General features: G+C 36.1%; 1 protein-coding gene across 1 annotated transcript; it reads right to left on the bottom strand.

Moving 5' to 3' along the window:
* Positions 1–220: 220 nt before the first annotated feature.
* LOC115970376 (late embryogenesis abundant protein D-34-like) lies at positions 221–3,071 on the bottom strand. The gene is made up of 3 exons (XM_031090016.1): positions 2,868–3,071; positions 746–1,024; positions 221–379 (listed from the first exon to the last, which is right to left on the bottom strand). The coding sequence occupies exons 1-3, from the start codon at positions 3,069–3,071 to the stop codon at positions 221–223; spliced, it is 642 nt and encodes a 213-aa protein (XP_030945876.1).
* Positions 3,072–21,039: the final 17,968 nt, after the last annotated feature.

The raw sequence follows: 21,039 nt of genomic DNA, 5'->3' as shown, positions 1-21,039 counted from the left end.
CAGGAACTGGTTTAACCACGCCGGTTTCCGGTTTTTCGGTTGAACCGGCCGGTTTTTATTGTTTCGCGGTTTTTTCATTATTTTCGGTTTTTTAATATAACCGGACTGGATTGGTGGCCGGTTCCCGATTGAACCGGTCGAACCGGCCGGTCCGGTCCGGTCCGGTTTTTAAAACTATGACAAAACCTCATTAAACTATATCTTTCCTCTATGATATATATCACTTGCTTTGGTTAATCTTGGCTAATGCTGCCATAGAAGTGGCTACTCCACTAGGAGTAGTGCTCATGTCAAGCTTGTTTCTTATTTTTGCATCAATCACCCCTTCAACATCTTCACGTGTCATTACTTTGTCCATTGGCAGTCTTGTAGTGGTATCCTACTCAAAGAATATATATGTTTATCAAGGTACACTCCATAAAATCTACGAAAAAAAATGATGGAATGTGGTTGTGAGCTTTTTAAATGTAAATTTTTTTAATATGAGAGAGATAAAAGTTGCATTAAAGGTGGATTTTTTATTATTAAAAATTGATTCTTCTCTATAGTTGAAATTTGTGTTTATTATTAGGTTCATGTTGCATCAATGAAGGTCTCTAAACATTAAAAAAAAAAAAAAAAAAATGCTTATAGCGCTTTTTAACATTTTCCTACTCAAACATACACACTCATTAAAAAAAAACATTGTCACCCAGGTAACTTGGTCATCATGGGAAAAAATCAGTAGTGCACAAAAATTAATTACCGCTAGGACATCATAGAGAGTAGTCTTATTCTTATCACGCATTATGCGAGGGTTAACATTAGTAGCAGATTGTGCCATGGAAGCCACTCCACTAGGTGTTATTTCGTTAGTCCCAGTGGCTCTCATCTCAACAACTTGTATTGCTACAGCATCACCTTGATCAACTGATTTGTCATCACATGAAAGAGTAGTGGCCTCACCAATTGATGTGGAATCTCGATTAAGAACATTTCCTGGATACCTAAGTGGCACATCTGGGGGAACATAACGCCCCAAAACCTGTAGGTTCACAAAAATATGTACACGCGCCATAGATTATTTTTAGTGCTAACAATATTGCTAAATCTAAAACCAATAAAAATAAGAAAATAATTACTTGGTGATAAAATGTGATTAATGGACAGTAATTGAAATTCTCAGAAGGCTATGAATAAAATGATTAAATACAAGAATTCTTGTAATATATATATTTATATATATATATATATATATATTAATAGGTAAAACTAAGAGAAAATCTAATTAGAATTCAATTAGAGTCTAATTTTGCACCATGTGTTCTATCTAATCTAAGTTTTAATTTTTTTGTATAAAGTGAGTTAATTTAGTGTAAAAATTGGATTTTAATTAGAGTTTAATCTTGCGCCATGTGTTCCACCTAATCTAAATTTTTTAATTTTTGTGCCAAATGAGTTAATTTGATGTAGAAAACGGGGAGTTTAATATAAATAAATCATAAAAACCTAATTATATATATAACTAAAAACAATTCAAATTTATAAGTAATTTATATAATATACCATGACTATGTATGATCCATTATTAACTAGGTTATATATATATATATATATATATATATAAAACCATAGTTTAGAGGAAGTTCAATTAGAATCAAAATTGGATTTTGCTTTTGTTAGTTTTCCATACAAATTAAATTGTTTAGATTTTTGTTACTATTTTTTCTCTTAATTAATGAGCATATTTTTTATACAGTTTTTATTTAGATATTTGTATGCAAAGATATTGAACGCAACAAACTGTAATTGAGCTAAACGATCTCATACACCTATCCCTATTCAATCTAAGAGATATTATTTGACCAATTTATTATTTTATTTTGTGTTGTATTTAGTAGAATTTCACAAACAATAATTATGAATTGATATTGTATATGTAGATTCGATAGTGATTTTCAAAATTATATACGTAAAAACAATGTAATGAAAAACTTGGAATATCATGAAAATTGCAAGAAAAAATTATTTTAGTATCTGCAAATGTAGTGGTCAAACTATATTCTATATGTTTAATAATCTAAGCTAATATTAATAGCACCACTACAATTCATCATTCTCGTGTGTAAGCATGGGTTACATACTAGTAATTTAATGATTGATCTGATTGTTGAATTGTTAAGGAGAAAAAAATATATCAATATAAAAACATGAGGAAAAAAAACAATATATATATATATATATATATATATAAAAATAGCCAAAAGTCAAAGAAAATCCAATTAAATTTTAATTGGATTCTAAATTTTGCATTGCGTGTTGTGTAAAAATTGAAGAGTTCAAATTCAATTAAATTCTCAATTGGATTTTAATTGGAGTCTAAATTTGTGCTACATGTTCGTCTAATTTTTTAATTTTTCAAGCAAATGAATTATTGGGTGAAAAAAATCGAAGAGTCTAAATCCAATTAAATTCTAAATCACACACACACACATATAATGACAAATCATTAAATATTTTAAAAATGTATGTTTTAAATGTGTGTAAGCTAAATTGAACAATAGAATTATAATTATTTTTATTTGTACCCGTGCATATGCACAAGGTTAAACTAGTTTATATAATATGTTGTGATTAATTAGTATCAAAGAAAATAATTTTTTATTTTGTATTTTAAAATTCGACATATATATTATAAATATGATATTAGTGCCAAATTAACTAAATAAAATAAAATTTTCAATTATTTTTTACGTTGTGTTTTTTATATCACACTCTAATAATAATCATGTTAATACTTAAAAGAATCATGCATGCTAAATTGCTAATAAACACGTACATGTAATATTACTCAATTAAAAAAAATATGAAGAGCAAATTAAATTAACCAGTCCATCAACTTCTTCAGTGATGACACGGGTACCACCTACTTGAGTTTCTTGTACAGTGATACCTTCGTTTCTGGCAATATCAGTGGCTTCACGATGGCCAGCAGCACCGACCCTCTCATTCACAGACGCAGCAATTTGCTTCACAGCTGCAGGGCCACCCTTTTGGATTTGTCCCAAAACCATGTTCTCAGCAGCTTGCATGGTGGTTGCATGCGTCTTGTACGTGGTGCAATGGGTTTTGATGCCAAATCACCAGAAACACTGAAAACGTCGCCGTATTTAATGGCTTCTTGCTTAGAAGAACGACTACTTTGGTAGTCACGGGGTCTTTGTGGTTGTCCCTGGCTCATGATGATGGTAAATTTGGTGAGTTTTTGAGTCTGTTAACGTGTATTAGGGTATGTGGGCTTTAGGCCCACCTTGTTTACTTGTATAGCATACTTACTTGTACTGCACACTCTGCCTCCTATATAAAGACACTTATGTATATTCTATAACTGAATGAAATACAATACAGTTATTCTGTATTTCTAACATGGTATCAGAGCCACTGCTCTAATCCTTTGGCGTGCCGTTCTTAAGCAGTCTTGTCTTCTTGGGTGTCCTTTGCAGCCGTTTTTGTGAGTAGCACCGCTGCCTTCACCGCGACTCCAATACATCAAAGACCACTGCCTTGCCACCACCAACGCTTCCGCGTCTCCGATTAGACCACAGATAGCATCATTGGAAAGTAGTCTCTCCGATTTGCCTTTCTGTGAAATTTCGTCTTCATCGGACTTTCCACGCGCCTCCACGCGCCACCAGAATTCTCGGCGTCACTTGCACATGCCTCCACGCGCCGCCAAAACGCGTCACGCGCCGCCACGCGCCTCCTGTATCAGTCATGCGCTACCACGCGCCTCCTGTATTAGTGACGCGCTCCTACGCGCCTCCACGCGCCGGACTTGTTCGCTGACGTCATCATCGTGCCTGCTTACATCAGCTCTAGCTGACGTCACCTAAATACGTCAGCGCCACATCATCTGCTGACGTAATCACCTGTCAGTCTGCTGACGTCATCCGTTGACTTTGACTAGGTTGACCGTTGACTTTTGACCAGAGTTGACTTTTTGCCGTCCGGGTCCTCCTTACCCAGTTTTTCGCATAGATTTCATTTTTGCTTCCATTTTTGCATATTTTGCTTCTAAATGAGAAATAAGGACAGGTCTTCTTCTTGTTGCAATAATCGTCGCCAACAATCCAGCAAACGTTTTGCAGTTTTTGCAAACGTTTTGGCCACAATATTGAGACTTGCTATCATCGCAACAAATCAGCTGTGTCTATATCCGCTGCTACTGTTGCTAACTCTGAAAGTGTCTAACCAATGGCTCCTGTCTCTGCACAGTCTAAGTCTTCAGGACGCATTTTCACCATGTCCACAGATGACCTTAAAAACATCATCGCCAATGGCATTCGTATGGTTGGTAATGCATCTTATTCCTCTTCTCTCTCAGCTTTATCTGATATGTCTCCTTCCTCTTGGCTTATGGATTCTGCTTGTTGCAATCACATGACTCCTCACTCGTCCTTATTTTCTGAACTTAAACCTGCACCACACCCTCTTAATATTCACACAGCAAATGGTTCCACTATGTCTGGTCATAATATAGGTTCCGTTTCAACCGCCAATCTCTTGGTTCCTAGTGTCTTTAATTTTCCTAACCTTTCTTACAATTTATTTTCTGTGGGCCAATTAGCTGAGTTAGGTTATCGCATTATTTTTGATTATTCTGGGTGTATTGTGCAGGATCCAAGGATGGGACAGGAGCTTGGGACCGGTCCCAGAGTTGGGCGTAAGTTTCCCGTGGACAACCTTTGTCTTCCACTTGTTGCTCCTGTTTCTGTTGTTGCAACTGCTGCAGTTTCTTCTACTTCTTCCCTTGCACTTTGGCATGCTCGATTTGGTCACGCATCTTCCTCTCGTGTACAACAATTGGCTTCTAGAGGTTTGTTAGGTTCAGTGTCTACAGAAAATTTTAATTGTGTTTCATGTCAGTTAGGAAAACAACCAGTTTTGTCTTTCAATACTAGTGAATCAATATCTACTGATATCTTTGACCTTATTCATTCTAATGTTTGGGGGCCTTCCTCTGTCTCTAGTATTAGTGGGTCTTGATATTTTGTTGTCTTTGTTGATGATTACTCTCGCTATAGCTGGATTTTTAATATGAAACATCGTTCTGAGTTATTGCAAGTATATTCTAATTTTGCAAAAATGGTTGAAACTCAATTTTCAAAACGTATCAAAATTTTTCGATCTGATAATGCTCTTGAGTACACTCAATATGCCTTCCAAGCTCTTTTGCATTCCTATAGCACTGTTCATCAACTAACTTGTCCAGGTACCTCTCAGCAAAATGGTAGAGCCGAACGAAAACTTCGTCATATTCTTGACACTGTTCGTGCTCTTCTTCTCTCTGCCAAAGTTCCTGCTCCTTTTTGGGGTGAAGTTGCCCTTCATGTTGTTCATGCTATTAATCGCATTCCAAGTCCTGTTATTCAAAATCAAACTCCATATGAGCGCCTTTTTAGGTCACCTCCAGACTATCACCACCTTCGCTCCTTCGGTTCTGCTTGTTTCGTTCTTCTTCAGCCACATGAGCATAACAAACTTGAGCCTCGGTCAAGGCTTTGTTGTTTTCTTAGCTATGGCGAAACTCAAAAGGGGTATCGGTGTTATGATCCTGTCTCTCATCGTCTTCGTATCTCTTGCAATGTTATCTTTTGGGAACATCGCTCCTTTGTCGAGCTCTCTCACTTCCGTGCCTTCCTATCTTCCTCCTCTGTTTTAGATCTTTTTCCAGATGAGGCACATATTCCTTCTGTAACTGCTCCTGATCCTCCTATAGTTGCTCCTAATCCGCCTATAGACTTCTCTGTCCAACCACCAGATACCTTTGATCCCTTTCCTAGTTCACCCTTTAATGAACAGGTGGAAGATGCACAGGTTGAAGACGAGCTACCCAACCCTGAGCTTGGGTCCCCTGCTCCTGCTCTGCCTGAAAATCTTGCACAAGACATTCCACCTCGTCACTCAACTCGGGTAAGATCCATTTCTATACATTTACTTGATTATCATTGTTACACTGCCCTTACTACACTGCATGAGCCTCACACCTATCGTGAGGCTTCCACTGACCCTTTATGGCAGATTGCAATGAAAGAGGAACTTGATGCATTATCTAAAAACCATACGTGAGATTTGGTGAATCTCCCCCCTGGGAAATCTGTGGTTGGTTGTAAGTGGATCTACAAGATTAAGACTCGCTCTGATGGGTCCATTGAGCGCTACAAAGCTCGTCTTGTTACAAAAGGTTTTACACAGGAGTATGGGATTGATTATGAAGAGACCTTTGCTCTAGTTGCTCGTATCTCATCTGTTCAAGCTCTCTTAGCTATTGCTGTTGCCAGAAAATGGGACCTTTTTCAGATGGATGTCAAAAATGCATTCCTTAATGGGGATTTAAGTGAAGAAGTTTATATGCAACCTCCTCTTGGTCTCTCTGTTGAATCAAATAAGGTTTGTTACCTTCGGCGTGCTCTTTATGGCCTTAAACAAGCTCCACGAACTTGGTTTGCCAAATTCAGCTCTACCATCTCTCGCTTAGGTTACATGGCCAGTCATTATGATTCTGCCTTATTTCTTCGTCGTAGTGACAAAGGCACTATTTTACTTTTCCTGTATGTGGATGATATGATCATAACTGGTGATGACCTCAGTGGCATTCAAGAACTCAAGGATTTTCTCAGTCAGCAGTTTGAGATGAAAGATCTTGGCCATCTCAGCTACTTCTTGGGTCTTGAAATCACTCATTCTACAGATGGACTTTATGTTACTCAAGCCAAGTATGCCTCTGAACTCTTGTCTCGAGCTAGACTCACTGATAGCAAAACTGTTGACACTCTAGTTGAGCTTAATGCGCATCTGACTCCGTCACGGGGAAAACCGTTGTCTAATCCCTCTCTTTACAGACGCTTGGTTGGCAGCCTAATTTATCTCACTATCACTCGTCCAGACATTTCCTATGCTGTTCATCAGGTGAGTCAGTATCTATTTGCTCCACGATCGACTCACTATGCTGCTGTTTTGCGTATTCTTCGATACCTAAAGGGTACTCTCTTCCATGGTCTTTTCTACTTTGCTCAGTCTCCTCTTGTTCTCCGTGCAATTTCTGATGCTGATTGGGCAGGAGATCCCACTAATCGCAGGTCCACCACTGGTTATTGCTTTCTTCTTGGTTCTTCTCTGATTTCTTGGTGAAGCAAGAAACAAACTCATGTGGCCCGCTCCAGTACTGAAGCAGCATATCGTGCCCTTGTTGATACCACATCTGAGCTCCTTTGGCTACGGTGGCTTCTCAAAGACTTAGGTGTATCCACATCCTCCGCTACTCCTCTTTATTGTGACAACCAGAGTGCCATTCATATTGCTCACAATGATGTTTTCCATGAACGGACTAAACACATCGAGATTGATTGTCATTTTATCCGTTATCATCTTGTCCATGGTGCTCTCAAGCTGATCTCAGTTTCTTCTAAAGATCAACTTGCAGATATCTTCACCAAGTCACATCCTAAGGGACGTCTTCGCACTTTAGTTGACAACCTCAAGTTGGTCTCACATCCACCTTGAGTTTGAGGGGGGCTGTTAACGTGTATTAGGGTATGTGGGCTTTAGGCCCACCTTGTTTACTTGTATAGCACACTTACTTGTACTGCACACTCTGCCTCCTATATAAAGGCACTTATGTATATTCTATTACTGAATGAAATACAATACAATTATTCTGTATTTCTAACAGAGTCAAAGAGAGAGAGAGAGGGAGGCTATGCTTGTTAATGAAGAGGTGGATTTGTCATGGAGTGTGTATAAATATTGTGGAGAATCTGATACGTGTGGGATAGAGAATGAGATTCTTGAATCTTGAATGTTTTTCTTTTTTGTTATTGGCGGTCATGTGTGGCTATCAAGCACTAGGTTGAGTGCCAATGCACTTGTCTAATATAAGAAATTGGATAAAATCTATTAAACCTAATTAAGATAATATTAGACAAGTGCATTGGATCTATCATAATCATAATATTAATTCAATGTTTACTAGTGTCCAATCTATCATAATCATCATAATATTAATTCAATATTATACTAGAGTCAATGCACCCATATAATATTTTTATAATAGCTAATAATTAGATTTCTTTGTATGTATTAAATCTATTTTCAACTTTTAAAACTTATATTCAACTTAGACTACAAAGAATTTAATTTTTTAGGTAACATCAAACTATTAAAATACCAATTTGCAATTAATTATTTGTTACTCAATAATTTTCAAAACAATTAAAACATAAACTTAAATCATATTATATATAATAAAAGTTGGGCTTAGACGCCGTGGTTGCGCCAAGTGGCAGCACCAAATTGTAGAAATTTTCTTAAATTTTTAGATTTTAAGAATAGATATATACAATACATATTTTTTAGATAAATATGACAAATCAAGTAATGAAAGAAAGCAGTATTTGATTTTCAGCTATAACAGTTATGTCTATCTAAAATGTTATCAACAAACCCTAAAATCAAAAAATAGATATATATATTTTTTGTCCTTATCTTTTTCTCCTATAATTTCTAAGTTGATAAAAATTTTAACTTTTATGAATTATCAATAATTTTTACTCTCCTTTCTGTCTCCAAGTTTATCAACAACTTTAGATTAGATCATAAAGAATTATTTGATGGAGGCTTATCAACCTGAAATGCTAAAATCATATTTATCTCCAAGAATAATTCAATGAAGGCTAATCAATCTGAAATGTTAAAATCATAAATATCTCCAAATATATCTAGAACTCTTCCATTGCTAGAATTATTCTAAAACTAGAAAACCAAGTTATCTATTTCTATTTAGAAAACGAACGGAGGCTTTTGCACTAGATGTAGAAATCTATTTCTCCCAAGAGGAGCAAGGAGCACATTGCTTTTTCAAGCAGTCAAACCAACGAATCAATTGGGCCTCTTGGACACATGATACAAAACATCTTTCATGGCTTGCCATGGTTTCAATCTTAGAAAACAATCAGCTGGCACATGAACTTGCTTAGCTTAAGTCATCTATTATATGTATTTTGTTGCAGTTTTTTCAAAGCCTTTTGTTCTCTGCCTAATCTTTTGAAGTTTGTGCATGTATTGTTGATTTTTTTCCCTTGGTCACTTCTTTTATACTCTTTATATGGATCCCATGCAAGCATGCATAAAATTAAAGTTTAATTTTGTGGTTAGAAGCTTTAGATTTATTTTCTTTATGTGGTGCTCATTACAAGGATTTTTTTTTTTTTTTCAAATTCCAGCTATTAAATCAATTCTAAAAGTTTACCCTAATGCTTTGACAATGTTTTAGATAGACACAAATTTTAATTGTTATTATCAACTTTTTTATATATGCACCGTGAGGTTCTAGAAAACATATCACAAATGGGGCACATTAGTGAAGATGCAAAGATGGTTGTAACAAGTTTGATAGATTGGAGTTTTCAGCACACATTCTTGCACAGTATTTACAACACTTGGATTGTTTTAGAGCTCAATTAAAAGATATAATAGATTGTATTGCCTATATTGTCAACTGGGAAGCTACTGCATTTGTTTTAACGGTCTACTATTCTCTTTGTAGTTTAAGTTTTATTCTCTATTGTTTAGCATATTGTATCTCTTCGTAGTTAAAGCTTTATCATCCCTTTGAAAAAACTTATTTAGGTGAACTAGATAGCAAATATCATAATAAGTAGGGTTTTTTTTTAATTTTTTTTATATATATTTTTTATTTTGGTGCTACTTATTTTGTTTTGTTAATAATTACACAGAGACTTTGAGATCAAATAATAGAGATTATTGTTCACAGGCCAAAAATGACCTACCATTGAAAGGTATAACTTCTCAATTCTTATCATATCTCAATGCTATATTTTCAATTGTGGATGAAAACTTAATACCAATGTCTTAACTCTTAGTTTTTCTCAACCAAAAAAAAAAAAACTTGAAGTTTATATCTATATATATATACACACACATCCTCTTTGTTTATTATAATTTTTTGGTAGGGTGAAAATCACTCAAGTTTTGGTGTCTTCTCCCATGCTTTCAAGGAAAAAAATTAAATTTTCATCAAAGTCTCTCTACTTCAAATTCTTAAATGTTTATTAATTTAAATTGTTCTTAATTATTGAATTAATGTTTTCACTTAAATATGCTTTCAAACATTTTTTGGATAGTTTTTAATTACTAAATTTAAGGTTTTTCCATTTAAATATTACTTGAGCCTTAAATTTTAGGTATCACCTTTCATATTAGTTACAAGCTATCTACCATCTTCCATTCAATTATTTTATATATATACACACACACACACACACACATATATATATATATATATATATGCCTTTTATAATACATTAGTCTTACACAAGATACATTCATTATATAACTTACAAGTAAAATAATCATTTATTTTATTATCTATTTTATAGTTTACATATGAATTTTGATTAAACTGTGCATTGCACGGGCATAATACTAGTATAAACATAAATTTGTATTTAATCATAAAAATATATTAATTAATTTTTTATGTTCATTATATATGTGCACCTTTTTTATGCTATATACATGAAAGAGAAAATATTGAAAACATTTATGTTGAAAAACCAAAATTTGAGCATAAACAAGAAAGTTTATACGAAAGAGAATTGAGTACAAAAATTCTACATGATTAACATAATTAAAGCAGAAAAGAGTATAAAAAAGATTAACTTATATAATTAAAGCAGATAAGAGTATAAAAAAATATTTCTCCACGTCTGAATAAAGCAGATAAGAGTATAAAAAAATATAACTAAAGCAGATAAGAGTATAAAAAAAAGAAAGATTAACATATATAATTAAAGTAGATAAGAGTATAAAAAAATATTTCTCCGCGTCTGAATAATGGTTGATAAATTTCTCTCAAATCATTTTGAAGCATAGTAAGATAACCTTTTCCCTTCTAATAATTTTATTTTATTCCATTTTTTTAAGAATTTTATTTTGTTATTTGATTTTTGATAATTTTGTTTTATTCCATTTTCTTTAAAGAATTTTACTTTTTTACTTAATTTTCTGAAGGTAACCCTTTTCCCTTTTCTATCTTTCTAGGATTATTCTTATTATTCAGGAGTGGGATTATTCCTATTATTCAGGAATCCTAAATTCAGTTCGATTAATGTAGGATAGGAAGTTTTGAGTATTCATTTCATTAGAAGACTCATGAAAGAAATTTGATTAGCCATTTCCTTGGAAGAAAGAAGAAAATTGCAAATTCACGAATAATTCATTCCAATGGAAGAAACTTGCCAATATCATGGATCACATTCCAATAATTGGGTTCTCTTCTTCTTCTTCTTCTTTCCATAGATCTTTTATATTCCGTTAAAGTCCTTCGAAAAAAATAAAGTTTTGCTTGAAAATAGATTAATGCTAAGAACGTACGTAAATATGTAACTAAAGTAAAAGAATCCTAAGAACCCACCATTTGGAATGTTTGAAGTGTTTGAAGATTTTAATACTTGCCATAAAGTATTCAAATTTGCTCTAAATCATGTAGATTAATAATTGGCGTAAATGCACTTTTAGTCATTACATTTTGACTTTTTTCCATTTTAGTCCATACATTTTATTTTTACCACTTTTAGTCCCTAAATCAATTAATGCCCTTCATTTAAGTCATTGAGACATGGCATCTGATCAAAACAACCCCCATGTTTTAATAGGATAGAATTTTAATTTATGATCGATGTTGAATGGTTCTTGATAGGCCAAAAACGAATTGACCCCTTGTGATAAATTAACCAATTAATTTAGTCAAGTGAATTAATTAAGTTAATTAACGTACAAACGCGTGGTAGCACAAACAAATCACCAATAAACTAATTATGCAGCGGAAAATAAATAATACGATGATTTGTTTACGAATGGGGAAAACCTAACGGCAAAAACCCCACCGGGTGATTTTCAGGTCACCACTCCTGAAATTCCACTATTATTAAAACAAGCGGTTACAAGTAAAGGAATCCCAGTACTTTATACCAACCTACAGTAGAACCCTTATTCCAATACCCAATTGGACTTGTTTTGTAGTGACAATTTCCCCTTTTGATACACGGCTCCCAAGTACATGACTAACCAATGCACGGATCCCAGTACGCGACTTCAATCACCAACTAGAGAAGGTTGTTGGCTGCAAAATTCTTCAGTTCATCCCAATGATGAAGATCAATAAGATGCTTGGTCACAAAACCCTACGATGCACATACACAGCAACTTCTTCACAAGAATGATGAACTAGGGCAAAATTTTGTCTCCGGTTACAAATTGCTTGAACAAATTTTGCTCAACACTTGTGCAACTTGTGTACACTTTGGCGGCCCTTAAAATAATCCTTTTATATGTCTAAAGTTAGAAGAAAAGAAAGCCCAAACACATAATCACAGATTAGAGTCAAAACAGAATTGGAATTCTGTTTTTCATAAAGCTCGACATATATCTGTCTGTCGAGATGCTGTCAAGCAGCTGTTGAGCCACGGGGCTAGAACAGCTTCTTAAGCTCGATGGATAGCTAACTGTCGAGCTTTAGTGAACAACATTTCTTCAGCTTGAATCTTGGACAGACTTGCATGTCTTCAACACTTGATCTTAAAACACAGTTTCTTGAAAGTTTTACACATTCTAAATCTACCTAAATACAAGTAAAGTGCGTTTTGTCAAAGGATAAGCCAATTACATAAAATAGTGACATATGTTCCTAACAAGTGAATCACATATGTCCAAATAATCTCCCCCTTTGGCAATCCGTGACAAAACCACAACAAAAAAATGAACATATGAGAGAAGTCATAAATCACTTAACTCATATTCACTTGTTGAATACAATAAAATCTATCCTAACACAAACTCTTGAAAAACTTTGCAAGAAGAGAGTTTATGGCAAGTAGACTTTGACAACCTGTATTTCTGAAACACTTTAAACAAAATTCATCAAGGCATCTTTGTGTGAAACAGAAATAATAGATTGCATACACGTAATAAGAAGCATGTGCATAAAGAGAGAAAAGAAACAACACATGTAAGGGTAGGTGAAAGAAACATACATCTACATATATAAAGAAGATAAGTACAATGTATGTCAAAAATGGTCACAAGACCCATGTACAAGAACACATGTATCTAAAACAGAGAAAAGAAATAGACACAAGTAATCCTCACTACATCCCTAAAAAAAAACCACTCCCCCTAAGAAAATGTCCTATACTAACTCTCATATCCAAAATGACTCCCCCTTTTTGTCATGAGTGACAAAGGGTAAGAGTGTCAAGTAGACATCTCATCGGTAGAGCTAGCATCTCCATCATCATCATCTGAAGCATCGTCGTCATCACCATCATCATCATCCTCATCCTCTGAATCAGAAGCACTGGAGGAGGTGGTGGAGGAGAAGCCTCAGGAGCATAACCACCCATGGTCGCTCGTCGCCGTGCAATACGACTGACACGAACGTTCACCTGATACAACTTTGTAGAGAGTGTATCAAGGTGAGCATCCATGTGCTACAGCTGCGCCATGATGTCTCCTAGAGTCACATCGCCCGAAAAAAAGGAGGGAGCGGATGTGGATGGAGTAGAACGAGACGGAGTAAAACGGGAGGGAGGAACTGCTGAATCTGACTGTCGAGACCGAAATTGCGCCTCGCTACGTTTAACGATAGCGTAGTCTATGGCACACATGACAGAAAAATGGTCGGAAGAGGGAAAAGAAACAAAAAAATGGCATAGAATCTGCGTGATAGCTAAAGGGAAAATGAGTTTACGGGTAGCCGTATCCCTATACACATTTAAGATAGAAAGAATAAAATGTGAAGTAAAATCTATAGTGAGGTGCTCTAACAAAGAAAGAAAAAATCGAGCACGAGGCTCTGTGATAGAGTTATAGTGAGAGAGTGGGTGCAAAACAAAAGTCATCACCATGTTCATGAATCTAGGACCTTTAGCAAAGGGCTTACATAGTGTAAATTGACGATCACCCCAATCTGTGGGACGCTCACAGAAAGCGGAAATCATCTTGTCTTTGGACATAGTCCTCAGACGCTCATAACCGGGGTAGTCAGGATGCTTTATCCTCGGAACATGAAGCACATCCGCAACAAACTGCGGTGTGACTACAATGCACACATCTCGAACGCGAGTAGAAAAGACAGGTACTGAAAAATCGAAACCATGCATGTTGGAGTAAAACTCCTGGATCAGCATGGTCAGACAAGTGACCGGGACGTCACATAGTGACTCCCATCCCCGACTGTGAATGACAGTGGGAAGGTCAGTGTTGGTGAAGTCCGCCAAAATGACTCTGCGTTTCAAATGAACACCTCGTCGAGAAAAGTTCTTCGAGAAGTCCTTTCGGGCATCCTCATCACGGAACCGAATATGAGAAGGAGTAGAATCAGAAGAAGACGATGCCCTAGAACGTAAAGGGTTCTGGGATGGAGCTGACTTACGCTTAGGTGCCATAGACACAACTAACGTAAACAGAAAGAGAGGGAGAGAAAGAGAGACAATCAGAATAGTCCCAATGCAATTCAAATATAACAAGTATATTGAAAAGAGGGTACGTATGTATGGGGAATGCATGAACATGTGATATGCAAAAGAAATTCCATTGTGGGCTCAGCCCAATCCAATCCTACCAGCACACATCAATTGAACATATATAACATACATCTAAATGTATAAAAATATAGTTATAATGCATGTGTGATGCAATGCATGAAGTTTTAAGATCATGTAAGCAAAACCCATCCCAAAATTTCAACAATAACTCATCAATTTTGAAAAACCCCAAAATTTTTCAAAAAACCTCAAAACCTAGGTTTCAAAACATGAAATGCATGTAAAAGAAGGAGATTAGAAGCATACCAAGTGAAGGAAAACTTGAAAAAGCTTGAAAAATCATTGGGGAAGAGGTTTGGAGTGAGAAAGATAGTGTTTGGGAGATGAACAGTTGCGAACAGGTCGAGAGAGATCGAAGAAATGAGAACCGGATCGCAAAGAACAAATATATTGATCCTCAGTAATTCTCGACAAACAGAGGTGTCGAGAGGAGTCGAGGAAGTCGTCAAGAAAAACAATGTCGACAGATACAGCTGTCGAGAAGGTGTCGAGAAACAAAGCAAAGATACAAGAAGAGAAGCTCAATCGATCCACCAGTTGTCGAGAAGCTATCGAGGGTCCAGGAACTTTTTCGTTCGATCCACTAGCTATCGAGGATTTGTCGAGATTGCGATAGGAAAAGACTTTAAGAGCTCGACAAATAGCCAGGTGTCGAGGAGGTATTGAGGAGGTGTCAAGATTGCTTAAAAACCGTTTTTCAAGAAGGGAAAAACACAAATATGAATGCAATCAAGCATGCAACTCAACCAAAGATCAATATTTTAACCTCTCAAAATCATCTCTCAACAAAAATTTTAAGCACAATGATTCCAAAAACACACACACATACACTAAACAAGTCTAATCAATTTTATATTTCAAAAATAAGTTAAGACAGTTTAGTGAGCATACATTAACACATGTAAAACCTTGTGATGGCCAAATCACATTGTACCTGCACATATATTAAAAGTAGCTAAGAATATTGTATGTTGTGTGTGAAAAACATCGCAAGATTGCATAAGTGTATACATGTTATAACGATTTGAGATATGAGAAAATTACTTTAACTCACACACAATCACAACTGTTTGATGGAAACTATCACTTTCGAGGTACATCCAATAACTTCCACATCTCCTAGAATACACGCTTGCAATCGTATTTAAAACATTTTTGATCTTTTTGCTTTTCATTTTCTTTGCATATTTTTATTTAAGTAAATCATGCATGGGCATATAAGATAGAGAAAAGAAATACCCAATTATGGTAAGCATTTGACATTCCAATTTTGCTATGCCGAAGCACACAAATGTCATTGACACTGCACTTTTGCTATGCTGAAGCATATAGGTGTCATATTATGATTAGCGGGCAATAGTGGTGAGATGGTTATTTATGCCTTTCTCTTAGGATTTTCTAGTCCTTCCCATGAAAAAGAGTGATACGAGTGTTAAAGACAAGAGGTTACTTAATCTTACTCATCACAAACACGAACCACAAAGCCTAATTGCTTAGTTGTGCATAGAGATATTCATCTAAGTTACAAGAGATACAAAGTTTAGTAAACTTTGTTTCAATGGCCATCCAAGGTACACAAGTACCAATGTACATGTAACACATTGTTTTTGTATTTTTTTTATTTTTCAATTTTTTGATTTTTTTATTTTTATATTAAAAAAAAATAATCAAAACTGAAAACAAACAAAAACATGTTAAACAATGCAAAGTATAAAAACTAGATGCAAATGCATGAGGAAGAAAGAGGAGAGAAAGAGATCAATCCATGGAGATAACACCAATTTTTTGACGAAGGAATTCAAAACATTTGTTGTCAAGAGGTTTGGTGAACAAGTCAGCCTTTTGATCATCGGTGTGAATAAACTCAAGAGTGAGAATACCAGCTTCAACAAGCTCCCTAATGAAGTGATGTCAAATCTCTATGTGTTTGGTTCGAGAATGTTGAACTGGATTCTTAGAGATGTTGATGGCACTGGTGTTGTCACAATAGATGGTGAGATGCTCTTGACAAATACCATAATCATGGAGGAGTTTTTACATACGTAGGAGTTGGGTGCAACAGCTACCGGCAGAGATGTACTCAACTTCTGCAGTGGATAACGAGATGGAGTTCTGCTTTTTGCTCATCCAAGAGACAAGATTGTTACCCACATAAAAACAACCCCCTGATGTACTCTTTCTATCATCAGCATTCCCAGGCCAATCAGCATCAGAATAACCAACTAAGACATCATTTGTGTCCTTGCTGTACCACACACCGAACTTAGCAGTGGTTTTAACATACTTTATGATTCTTTTTAAAGTAGTCATTTAGGATTAGCTTGATATCTAGCACACACTCCAATACTGTAACTAATGTCAAGTCTATTAGTAGTAAGGTAAAGAAGACTACCTATCATGCTTCTATAGAAAGAAGAATCTACACTTTTGCCTAACAAGTCCATAGTGAGTTTAACATTTGGGCTCATAGGGGTTCTAACAGAACTAGCAAATTCCAAACCAAACTTTTTCACAAGATTCTTAGCATATTTAGATTGAGATAGGAATATACCTGAATCTTGTTGACAAATCTGCAATCCAAGGAAGTGAGTCAGCTTTCCAATCATGCTCATCTCGAACTCGGCTTGCATGAGTTTTGAGAAGCCATGAGCAAGTTCATCCTTAGTCAACCCAAAGATAATATCATCAACATAGACTTGAGCAACTATCAACTCGCCATCTTTCTTTTTGATGAAGAGAGTCTGACCAGCTTTTCCTCTTGTGAATCCATGTGACATCAAATATTGTGTGAGCCGATCATACCAAGCTTTAAGGGCTTGCTTTAAAACATAAAGTGCATTCTTGAGATACAATACATGGTTTGGAAAATGTGGATTAATGAATCCTTTTGGTTGAGCCACATAGACATCTTTTTTAAGTAGCCCATTCAAGAAAGCAGTCTTTATATCCATTTGATAAAGTTTGAACTTCAAATGACATGCTAGGGCAAGGAGAATTCTGATGGACTCCATACGAGCAACTAGGGCAAATGTCTCATCATAGTCTACTCCTTCCATTTGTGAGTATCCTTCAACTACAAGCCAAGCCTTGTTGCGAATCACATTGCCTTCTTCATCAGTCTTATTGCGGAATATCCACTTTGTGTCGATGATGTGCTTGCCCTCCGGTCTAGGTACTAAGGTCTAGACATTATTCCTCTAAAATTGAAGGAGTTCATCATGCATTGCTTCGACCCAACTTTCTTCCTGAAGAGTTTTCTTAACTTTTGTAGGTTCAACCTGTGACAGATAACAAGAATAAGACACAAAGTTAGCAACACATTTATCAACTGTTCGTTTTCTTAATGTGAGTTCATTCATATTTCCCACAATAACTTCTAGAGGATGATTTAATTTAACCCTGGATGAAGGTCCTTTCTCTTCATGAGATTCAGAATTTGGTGAAGTGGGTATATTTGCAGAATCTTCCACAACACTAGGAGTACTGGGAGCACTTGGAGATGCAAGTTCTTGTTCAACAATTTCTTGAACTTCCTTAGGCTTAGGAGGAAGAATTTCTTTGGGGAATTCCTCAATACCTTTCTTAGAACCGGAATCTAAAGACTCATCAATAACAACATTCACTTTCTCCATTACTTTCATGGTTCTTTTGTTGTATATCCGATAAGCCTTGCTTGTGGAGGAGTAACCCAGAAATATACTTTCATCACTCCGGGAATCAAACTTTCCCACATTCTCTCTATCCTTGAGAATGAAACAAGTACTTTCAAAGATTCTGAAATACTTCATATTCGGCTTTCTTCCTTTCCATAACTCATATGGAGTCTTCTTGGTACCGGGTCTTAAGTACACTCTATTAACCGTATGACAGGCAGTGTTAACGGCTTCTTCCCACAAGTTTCTAGCCACATCCTTATTATGTAACATGGCTTTGGCCATCTCCTGAATAACCCTATTCTTTCTTTCTACTACACCATTCTGCTAAGGAGTAATAGGAGCAGAGAATTCTCGAGATATACCTGATCTTGTGCAAAAGGACTCCATATACAAGTTCTCAAATTCTTTACCATGGTCACTTCGAATTCGATCAATCTTCAGACTCTTTTCATTCTGCAGTCTTGTGCATAAAGCTTCAATGTACTTAGGAGCATCAGACTTGGATCATAGAAGAATGACCCAAGTGTACCTAGTGAAGTCGTCTACCACAACGATGATGTATCTATTACTACCAAGAGACTCGGTTCTAGTTGGACCCATAAGATCCATGGTAGAATTTAATCACAATGGATTTAACATCCCTCGATGTTAATTCTCAATACTTTTAACAAGCACATCTTTGATGCACATTAGCATCCTTATGAGTCCATGACTTTTTTAAGGGTTATACCCCCACACTTTCTTGGATATCATAATTCCACAATTTGAGTTTCTAAACCCCTACATTTAGAGTTTTTAACCATTCCAAAATTCACACATATACACACATTGTAATTTCTGTAAGGTTGAATTTAATCAACCATCTTGTTGGCTTTATTCCGTGGCAAATTTGCTTGTATTTCAACATTTAGTAACCCTGTATTTAGGTGGGATTGTTGTAAGGGTAATGAGTGAGATAGAGTGTTGAAATGCTCAAGAGTGTGCAAGAAAATAGAGACTCGCGACTGGACCTCGTGGGTGACTCACGGCTTCAAGCCGCTAGAAGTAGCACACGTGCCAAGCATGCCAGAAGTTGAAGCGTCATGCTAGCTAGAGCACTACAGGACAAAATAGGACAAGTGGCTGTTCTGTTATCTCCCGGATGGATCTCACGACTTAGTCAAGCCGCGAGCCACCCCTGTTTTGAAAAACCTGACTCTTCACATTCCATTCTCACCTCAGTATAAATACCCCATATATCCATAAAAGAAAGAGATCTTCCAGAGAGAATTTTGAGAGAGAAACCCTAGTGTTATACAAGATTGATTCATCCACAATCTTCACATAAGAGACTCTTCAAATTCCTCAACTCTCTTCCTCTCCATTGTTAAACCCTTGAGAGGTCTTTTTACCAAAACATTTTCTCATCATATCCATTACTGTGAGGGTGTTGTTTGGTGTTCTGGGAAGCAGTTAGGAAGGAACCAATCTACATTGGTTGATGCTATGGTCAAGTAGCGGAATCCGAGAAGCTAGAAAAGAAATAGGTTTGGCGTAACCTCGTTGGAGCAAGAAGCTTGGAGGGCTTAGGTACACTGGGTAGATTAGGCTTGGAGGTCTATTGCTGTTCATGTATCCCAACTACATTTTCTAGTGGATTACTTACCACTTGGAGGGCGGCGGAGAGGTTTTACGCTGAGGGCTTCGGTTTCCTCTTCCATAACACATCGTGTGTTGTCCTTGTGTTTGCATCTTCCTTCCCTTTTATCTTTGCCTTTTATTATCTACTATGGGTTGTGATTTTAATTGGCTTAGATTGTTTACCAATTCTGTTTATAGCTTCCGCATACTAGTTGTTTGTCATAAAGCTTGAATTGGTTATTTTGTAATTGGGGGTCTAAACGTTCAAGGGTGTTTTATACACTATTTGAACTTTCAATTGGTATCATAGTGGGTACACTTTTAGTGGTTTCATTACCATAGTGTGATCCTTGACTCCCTATTGAGATGGATCGGTCTCAATCCCTAAATGCACTTTCATACTTTGATGGTAGTAATTATACTTTTTGGAAGGTTCGCATGAGAGCATTTCTATGCTTCATTGATGAATCTGTTTGGGATGCTGTTGATATAGGTTGGACTAGGCCTAAGGAAGCCAAATCCTCATGGGATAAGGCAGCACTCGCTATATCTAATGCTAACTGTAAAGCACTTAATGCAATTTTTTGTGGTGTGTCTCTAGATGAGTTTCATAGGATTTCTCACATTACCGTTGCCAAAGAAGCATGAGAGATATTGGAGACCACCTACGAAGGAACGAAGAAAGTGAAAGATACCAAGTTGCAGATGCTGACCACTCGATTTGAGGAGCTAAAAATGAGTGAGGATGAGTCCGTTGACTCTTTCTATAGCAAGCTGGATGAGGTGGTTATAAGCAAGTTCAATTTGGGAGAGAAAACGGAGGATTCTAAAATTGTAAGGAAGATCCTTCGATCATTGCCGGAAAGTTTTCGTGTCAAAGTGATAGCGATTGAAGAGAGTAAGGACCTTGATGACATCAAAGTCCAAGAGTTGGTTGGTTCTCTTTAGACTTATGAAATGTCACTGCCTAATCAACGAAAGAGCAAATCTCTTGCTCTTAAGACCATTAATGAGAAGGTGGAGGTCCATGACTTATCGGATGAAGATGTGGTTGACAAAGATGTTGCATACCTTCTAAAATATTTCCGAAAATATTTCCG

Source organism: Quercus lobata, chromosome 12 (assembly GCF_001633185.2).
Source record: "Quercus lobata isolate SW786 chromosome 12, ValleyOak3.0 Primary Assembly, whole genome shotgun sequence".
NCBI lineage: Eukaryota > Viridiplantae > Streptophyta > Magnoliopsida > Fagales > Fagaceae > Quercus > Quercus lobata.
The sequence above is the reverse complement of the archived record's forward strand: the minus strand, read 5'-3'. Positions and strand labels throughout refer to the sequence as shown.

Bases quoted from the DNA above. Each gene is read 5' to 3' on its own strand.
- LOC115970376 (XM_031090016.1), bottom strand. From the start codon at position 3,071: ATGCAAGCTGCTGAGAACATGGTTTTGGGACAAATCCAAAAGGGTGGC. The intron at 1,025-2,867 runs GTTAATTTAATT...GTGAACCTACAG, and splicing joins CTGAAGAAGTTGATGGACTG to GTTTTGGGGCGTTATGTTCC. The intron at 380-745 runs GTAATTAATTTT...TTCTTTGAGTAG, and splicing joins CTCTCTATGATGTCCTAGCG to GATACCACTACAAGACTGCC.